At 40.0% G+C, this 8731-nt stretch overlaps 1 protein-coding gene across 5 annotated transcripts in view; it reads right to left on the bottom strand.

The window, feature by feature from the left end:
- Positions 1 to 8731, bottom strand: part of ddx6 (DEAD (Asp-Glu-Ala-Asp) box helicase 6) — a 21648-nt gene that overhangs the window by 4005 nt on the left and 8912 nt on the right. For 4 of the 5 annotated variants that reach the window (XM_020614741.1, XM_020614740.1, XM_020614742.1 and 1 more), the window contains exons 5-13: positions 8708 to 8731; positions 8145 to 8291; positions 7533 to 7627; positions 7285 to 7407; positions 7048 to 7176; positions 6623 to 6739; positions 5980 to 6043; positions 4647 to 4748; positions 4141 to 4320 (exon numbers count right to left, since the gene is read on the bottom strand). The exon at positions 8708 to 8731 is cut by the window's right edge and continues 67 nt beyond it. In XM_020614741.1, coding sequence (XP_020470397.1) covers positions 4145 to 4320; positions 4647 to 4748; positions 5980 to 6043; positions 6623 to 6739; positions 7048 to 7176; positions 7285 to 7407; positions 7533 to 7627; positions 8145 to 8291; positions 8708 to 8731 — 977 coding nt within the window. In that variant the 3' untranslated portion in view covers positions 4141 to 4144. Of the gene's footprint in view, positions 1 to 3918; positions 4045 to 4140; positions 4321 to 4646; positions 4749 to 5979; positions 6044 to 6622; positions 6740 to 7047; positions 7177 to 7284; positions 7408 to 7532; positions 7628 to 8144; positions 8292 to 8707 lie in introns of those variants that run through there. The other variant, XM_020614744.1, reaches the window with a different exon arrangement.

The following is an 8731-nucleotide window of genomic DNA, read 5'->3' as shown; positions in this document are numbered from 1 at the left end:
TTAATCATTGAGCCTGTTCTTGCATATATCTTGATTGACACATACCTTTATATTTATGTTTAAACTTGTCAATTCTAGTACTGTTTTTTATGTCTACACTTAAGTTATTCCATAGTTTTACCCCACTTATGGAAATACAGAATCTTTTTTTGGTTGTACGTATAGCATGAATTTTTAAATTTAACTGACCCCTTAAATTGTATCCCCCTTCCCTTTCATTAAATAGTTTTTGAATTCCACCAGGTAATAAATTGTTCCTGGTTTTATACATAAACACAGCAGTCTTATATCCCACTAAATCAAAAAATTTTAACAATTTAGACTGTATGAAAGCTACATTGGTGTGATCCCTATACCCCATCTTATGCACAATTCTTATCGCTCTTTTTTGTAATATATACAATGGTTGAAGTGAGCTTTTGTATGTATTTCCCCAGTTTTCAACGCCATACTCCAAGTATAGTAAAATCAATGAAGAATACAAAATGCGTAGTGCTTTCCCGTCCAATATATATCTAACCCTTGCCAATAGATATTTTATCCGTTAAGGCTATTAAAATATATCTGATATGAGATTTCCAGGCGAATTTGTCATCAACTATGACACCTAGAAATTTAATTTCATATGAGAGAGAGAGAGAGCTATAGACATGGAAAAACAAAGTACAACCACGGTATCAGACTGTCAAATTCTCTTTAGGTTCCCGATGAGGGAAAAGCCAAAGTTCCCTGCTGTGCACAACAACATCTTGCTCTTGTTAGAAACGGAAGTGCCAGGCACAACGAGGTAGTGTCTTATTGGCAATTAATGCGTGGTTTACATGTGTGGTGGACCATGAGGGGGATCTGTACAGATCAGAGATCAGCTATGATCTGTTACACCAGATGATATGTTAAATGATATGTTTGTATATTTTCTAACCAGCTTCCCTTGTACAAATAGAGAACCTATTATTTTGAGCAAAGATGTTTCTGTTCTACGAGCTAATTTGTGTCAAGTTTACTGTGGCCTTAAAAGGACCCTTTTCTATTAAAGGAACACACTTCTCTGAGGAAAAACATTTAAAAAGGTTGAAATCTCTGTAACAGAGGTCGAGCTACCGACCAACTCGGTCTGTGTTATGGTTCAAGCTCCACAATCTATGGATCCCCACCCCATGCCCCTCGGGCTGTCACAGAACTGACTTGGTCAAACCTCAGGTGGTTTATGAGCCACAGACATGCTCCAAATACAGTGGTGTGACAAAGTGTTTGCCCCCTTACTGATTTCTTATCTTTTTGCATGTTTGTCACACTGTAATGTTTCAGATCATCAAACAAATTTAAATATTAGTCAACGATAACACAAGTAAACACATCATGCAGTTTTTAAATGAAGGTTTTTATTATTAAGGGAAAACAAAATCCAAAACTATATAGCCCTGTGTGAACAAGTGTTTGCCCCCCTGTCAAAACACTGGTTTATCGCACCTGAGTTCAATTTCTCTAGCCACACCCAGGCCTGATTACTGCCACACCTGTTCGCAATCAAGAAATCACTTAAATAGGACCTGCCTGACAAAGTGAAGTAGACCAAAAGATCCTCAAAAGCTAGACATCATGCCGAGATCCAAAGAAATTCAAAACCAAATGAGAAAGAGAATAATTGAGCTCTATCAGTTTGGAAAAGGTTATAAAGCCATTTCTAAAGCTTTGGGACTGCAGCGAACCACAGTGAGAGCCATTATCCACAAATGGCGAAAACATGGAACAGTGGAGAACCTTCCCAGGAGTGGCCGGCCGACCAAAATTACCCCAAGAGCGCAGCGACAACTCATCCAAGAGGTCACAAAAGACCCCACAACAACATCCAAAGAACTGCAGGCCTCACTTGCCTCAGTTAAGGTGAGTGTTCATGACTCCACCATAAGAAAGAGACTGGGCAAAAATGGTTTGCATGGCAGAGTTCCAAGACGAAAACCACTGCTGAGCAAAAAGAACATAAAGGCTCGTCTCAGTTTTGCCAGAAAACATCTTGATGATCCCCAAGACTTTTGGGATAATACTCTGTGGACAGACGAGACAAAAGTTGAACTTTTTGGAAGGTGTGTGTCCCATTATGTGTGGCGTAAAAGTAACACCGCATTTCAGAAAAAGAACATCATACCAACAGTAAAATATGGTGGTGGTAGTGTGATGGTCTGGGGCTGTTTTGCTGCTTCAGGCCCTGGAAGACATGCTGTGATAAGTGGAACCATGAATTCTGCTGTGTACCAAAATATCCTGAAGGAGAATGTCCGGCCATCCGTTTGTGACCTCAAGCTGAAGCGAACTTGGGTTCTGCAGCAGGACAATGATCCAAAGCACACCAGCAAGTCCACTTCTGAATGGCTGAAGAAAAACAAAATGAAGACTTTGGAGTGGCCTAGTCAAAGTCCTGACCTGAATCCAATTGAGATGGTGTGGCATGACCTTAAAAAGGCAGTTCATGCCCGAAAACCCTCCAATGTGGCTGGCTTACAACAATTCTGCAAAGATGAGTGGGCCAAAATTCCTCCACAGCGCTGTGGCAGACTCATGGCAAGTTATCGAAAACGCTTGATTGCAGTTGTTGCTGCTAAGGGTGGCCCAACCAGTTATTAGGTTTAGGGGGCAAACACTTATTCACACAGGGCTTTGTAGTTTTGGATTTTGTTTTCCCTTAATAATAAAAACCTTCATTTAAAAACTGCATGATGTGTTTACTTGTGTTATCTTTGACTAATATTTAAATTTGTTTGATGATCTGAAACATTAAAGTGTGACAAACATGCAAAAAGATAAGAAATCAGTAAGGGGCCAAACACTTTCACACCACTGTACATCAACAGACGCTTGATTGAGCTGACGTAATTGACGCAGGAATGATCGCAGGTAGCCTATCGTTTGGTAAGGCAGCTGTTGCGCTGCATTATGGGATTTGTAGTTTGTGTGTTATCGGCGCTTCATATCGCCGGGCCATTAAAAAAATATATATATATAAAATGATCTCGCGGGCTAGATGTAATTGTACGCCGGGCCAAATGTGGCCCTGTGGGCCTTGAGTTTGACACATGCTTTAAATTATGTGTGGCCTACAGTAAGTTACACTATACTCCCCCCTCAGAGGTAACCTTGATATAACTGCAAAAGACAGTTAAGACAAAAAAGCTCTGAATCTCAGTGCAGTGATGTAGTATTTAGGCTGTTCTACTTGAATCTTGCCACTCTGCCTCAGTCACATTGCCTAGTACCCACTGAACCTTTTCTGTTGCTTACAAAAAAAAAAAATATTCCTCCAGTTACAGATATTGTGCTACATTGTAGATGATTTTCTTACCATACAGTGTGACAGAATTGCTGGTGTTGTGATGTGTTATCATGAAGTATCTTGAGTTTGCCTGTGACTTCTACTCCTGTTTAAGGTGCTGAAGATGTCCTGACCCTATTCAGGCACAATGTAATGGCTTAAACAAGCTCTAGTGTAGATCCTCCGTTTACTGTACCGTTTTGTCCACCTCAGCCTGTTAGTGTTGCAGCACTGTTCTCCTTTACAGCCTACAATGTGAGCACTTCACTGAAAATAAGGACATCAGCTGTCACTGGGTAACTTGACAAAACTAAGTTAACCGTATCCGTCATGTTTGCGCTTTCTGGCTGTCAAAGGTTTGCGTGTACTCTTCCAGAGACTGAGGTTAGAAAACAAATCCCTCTGTACAATCTCGACAGGACCGAGCGTCTTTTGTAGCCGAGAGAATGACGCAGCTCGTCAAGGAAAATGAACTGAGCTGATCATGTGTCAGTTACGTGAGCTGCATTCTCAAATTCAAACTTTCTTTCATACAAGTTTTTTTTATATTAATATAATCTTATTGAATCTAATGTTATGAACCAAGAAGCTCGTGAAAAGAAAGGTGTATCAGAATAATTAGGCTACACCTGTTATGTCAAGGTTTCAAACATTTAATATGCAATATTAAATGACTAACTGGATAACCGAGTATTGCAATGCCTACCATCGGTCAGTCTGAGCTTTTCCTTTCTAGCCTGCGAGACCATGGGGAATCAGAAGAGCAGTTTAATCATCCTAATATTATCCTGATAGAGTGAGTACTTGTGTGTACTGGCTGTCTGTGTACTCACTGGCTCATGGCTTGACTTCTTCACCACTCTCGCTGTGGTACTCTGCCACATACAGGCTCTTGTCAATGATGCCAGGGATGGGCTTGATCTCTGTTCCAAGCTGCTCCTCAATCCCTTTCAGGTTGAAGCGATCATCATAAGTGATGAGGTTGATGGCTAGACCCAAGTGCCCAAAGCGACCTGGATTTTAAGGTGAGGATTTAAATTACTTTTTTGATAAGAATTTGCTTAAGGGTATACTCAAAACACAGCCCAAACTCTTGGCCTCTCCACTGGCTTTCATATTTCCTCTTTTAGCTCATTACAGTTATTGTAATTTCATTCTTAACATCTTATTTTTCTTGAAGTACTTGTCTGGTCTCGTTTAGCATGTTACACAATGTACGGGTGTTCATGCATCAAGACAAATTACTTGTATGTACCAGGCAAAATAAAATGATTAAGGAAAATAATTTATTGTACAAGAAAAGCAGCTTCACAGTTGAAAAAACAATATGGGCTCTTACCAGATCTACCGATGCGATGAAGGTATGTTTCTCCCAGCTTGGGAAAATCAAAATTGATCACAACATTCACAGCTTGAATGTCAATTCCTCTTGTGAAGAGGTCTATAGGAAACAAGAATTGAAAAACCTACAACAACATATCTGACCAGAAGTGTCATTTGTAGAACAATCATTTCAAGAAATCAGTGGTTTATTACAGCCCGTGGAGTCGCTACAAAATATTAAACCTACATAAGTAAAACACCATCACTGCAAAAACGGAAACAAGACATCTGTGGCATGAATACCATCTAACCAACAAGCCACCACAGAAGTATTTGTGTGCCCTGTATTGTCACAATTGCAGAGCAAATCTCACTTTCATTTCACTTTCTTTAAACTCTCACTATCCTCTCATGGTAGCACCCCCCCCCCCCCTTTTCTGACAAAGGCACAAACCAAACAAAACTGTGTTGTGTGCTTCTACAGGCAATGTGAAACCACTGTGGCTCCACATTTGGCCTTGATCACCTTGATCAGTGTGCACAGGCTGCCTAGCTAAATATTTGCATTGCCCCATGAACAGGTGGATAATTCCACTTAACAGATTTGTGGCAACCAGATCTTGTTTAGATCTCTATGCTGACTTTAGCTTGAACTTTTATCATGGTCCTACCTGCATGTTCTGCTAGAGTCTTGTTGGCTTTCATCTTTGTAATTTATCTTTGTACCTTTTTTTGTTTATGTTAGGAACATATGAAGCTTGAAAGAAATATTTCCCTTCGCAGGTAATGAGCAGACTTGTCTTTGTTAAAGTACTACACACCCAGTTTCACAGGAGTGATGCAACAATAAGGCTCCGTCTTTGTAGCTGACTTCCACATTGCATGTACACACTACAGGCTCTAAAGTTCTGAAATAGACAATGAGTGACCATTTGGGGGAGTTAAGCATCTTACAAATGCGATACACGCTGCAGGGCCGTAAACCAAGTCAAAACGTTAGTTCAGCTCACGGCTTGTGTGTAATCATATATAACCAAATTTTATACAGAAGAGGGCCCATTTAACACATTTTTCTAGACAAATATAGCATCTTTGGCAGTTTGGACACCTTAACAACTTGGCTCACATGTAACCTGACTGGATATGCTATGAAAACAGGACTGATATTGTGTATCATTAAGCTCAGCTGTGAAGTTTCACAGTTTGAACAATGTGCAAAGCCACTCTCCACTGGAAAACAGTGGGGCAACCTGGCGCAGAGCAAGTCTGGTGGTAAAGTGTAAGGCAGTCTAACAGCTTCACTATTCTACATGTAAAATGCAGCAGATGTACATGGCTCTGCCACTCACCAGTGCAGACAAGATTCCGACACAGGCCATTTCTGAAGTCATGGAACACACGGTTACGATGCTCCTGAAGAGCAGAAAGAGGAAAGCACACTTAAATGTCAATATTGTATTCATATGAAGGCATCCACTTCACATAAAGACAATAATACACAGCAGCATATCATGTAACCCACATATGAAGTGGACGTACAGCAGCAGTAAGGTTGAGTACTGCAGAGTGTGTAGTTCCACTGTTTGTCAATAAAGCAACTATATCAAATAAAAACTGAGCTGCAAAACTAGGCCATACAGTTAAACACACTGCATATCTTCCAGGAAATCTGTAATAAATAAGGCACAGACAAAAGCTGTTTTTTTACATGTTGTCCAGATACCTAGATGTCAATATGGCTGTTTCTCATTAGGAGGAGAGGAAAAAAAAAAAACAAGCAAAAGAGGCAGTGACAGCAGCAGCACTCCAGAAACAGAGCACTGGTGTGAACTAAAGTTACCCATCAAGCAGAGACGCACACATCTACTTGATGTATCTCTTTAACCCAACTGAAGGTAATATTAGCAGCTGTTCTGACATGCATCCATGTCACCTATGCATTTTGTCTTAAACTGGTACATACTTAATTCTTAATCTGTACTTTGAACCGACCTGTCTCATCTTGGCATGGATGTAGAAACATGAATAACCAAGCTGGGAGATCTTCTTGGCAAGGAGCTCCACTCTCTGAGAGGAGTTGCAAAAGATTATAGACTGGTTGATCTGGAGCTGAAAAAGAAAAACACCACAGTCATAGGGGAAATGACCGAACTGCCAGCTATTTGCACAAGTACCAAACAATAGGCCTGAATTTAATAAAACACTTATTTTCATTTGAATTATCCATATCATTTGTCATTATTGACCCAAAGTCAGTCTTTATGTTTGCACCTTTTGAGATCAGACTCAAAAATGCTCTTCAGACAACAGTATGGCTTAGAGGTCTGCAGTAAACATGTCCTTTCATAGCACTGTTTTCTTAAACCAGGGACGGTTAACTAAACCAGGAACACTAAATGCACAAAACCACCACTTACCCTGGAGAACAAGGTGTTAAGGCAATGGACCTTTTGCCTTTCAGTTACATAAGCGTAATACTGAGTCACACCCTTCAGTGTAAGCTCCTCCATTAGGTTGATCTCATAGGGTTTTTGCAAGTGTGCATTCTGCAATGCAGGAGAAAACAGGACTTGTTATATTCAGGTTGTGCTGTACATTATGATTTATAGATCAGCTCAAGGAAAATGATGACAGGTGCTTGAAATCAAATGTACCATAAACTTCTGCACGCTGAGAGGGAAGGTTGCAGAATAAAGCAGAATCTGCCTCTGTTTGGATAGGAAGCCCAGTATCTCCTCCATCATGACCACAAAATCCTGAGACAGGAGTTTGTCAGCCTGCTCAGCAGAAACATAAGGGGGATGTGCATACTGAGAGCCATCTCAACTTTTAAAATGATGCTGCTTTATATGGAAAAGTCTATATGGGTCAAACTGAATGAGAAATTAACAATTTAACTCACTTCATCCAGAACAATCATCTGCACTTGATTGACTTTGGCCACTCCTTTCTTGATGAGATCTAAAATCCTCCCAGGAGTGGCAATGACCACGTGTACTGTAAAATAAGCATTAAGAGACACATAATTTGCACCAATGATGGCAGTTTTATTTTGCCCAGTACAAGGATTTAAAAAAAGTCAAGGATCATGTCTTATCATATTGGCGACATTCAACCAATGATGACCATGCAGTATAGCAAGATATATCCACTACTTCAGAGGAAATCTCCAATTACTTGGTGGTACTAACAGACTTTCAGACTCAAGTACTGTATGTCTATACTCTTAAGTCTTCTGTGCAGCCCTCAGTACAGTGCCCCAAGTTATAAATCACTAAGTTTACTTATGCTTTTGAAAGGCAGCACTAGATGTTATTACTGAACAGAATAAATTGCATTTGCTTGCATTGAATATTATGCAACAAAACAAGCAACCCAGACATGTTCACAGTCAAACAGGGTGTATCTGCATCAATATTTTAGCCATTGAGTAATTTAAGACAACTATTAATATTAACAGCCAAAACAATTTCAACATTGGGGGGAAGCAGTTTGTGTAAATTAAAAAGTTTACCCGTTTCATCGAGTCTCATGATGTCATCACGGAGGTTGGTTCCACCTGTGGTTGCCATTACCTTCACTCCACCCATGTGTTTGCTGACCTGGATACATATTTGGCTTACTTGTAAAGCCAGTTCTCTGGTGGGCACTATGACCAAAGCTGGAAAAACAGAAGCACTCATGAGTATTCCAGCATTTATAAAAGCTGACTGCACCTTAATCTGGACATACAGTATGAATGCAACTTTTACAAAACTAATCAAGTTACAACACTTAAACATAGAAACTACAAAGTTACAAAGACATCTTGATTAGTGTTGTGCTTTAATTACACAGTGCCAAAAGAACATTGTTTTACAATCAATCTGCAGACTGTTTCCACTGAACAATCAGCTTCATGTGACTGAAGACAGAAATTGTTGTGCAGTTGTGGCTATATGAATTTTATGTTTATTGCCATTTTGTTCCATTCCAACCCATTTTCATCACCACTCCCCTGATAATGGCTGATATTAGATGAGTTAAGTGCCAACCCTCTGGCATTTGTGTATAAACCGACAGAAAATGAGCCCTCACCTTGTATGCAGTCCTTCTTCAGGT

This window comes from Monopterus albus, unplaced genomic scaffold, assembly GCF_001952655.1.
Source record: "Monopterus albus unplaced genomic scaffold, M_albus_1.0 scaffold150.1, whole genome shotgun sequence".
Lineage (NCBI taxonomy): Eukaryota > Metazoa > Chordata > Actinopteri > Synbranchiformes > Synbranchidae > Monopterus > Monopterus albus.
Note: the sequence above shows the minus strand (reverse complement) of the source record. Positions and strands in the feature narration are given on the sequence as shown.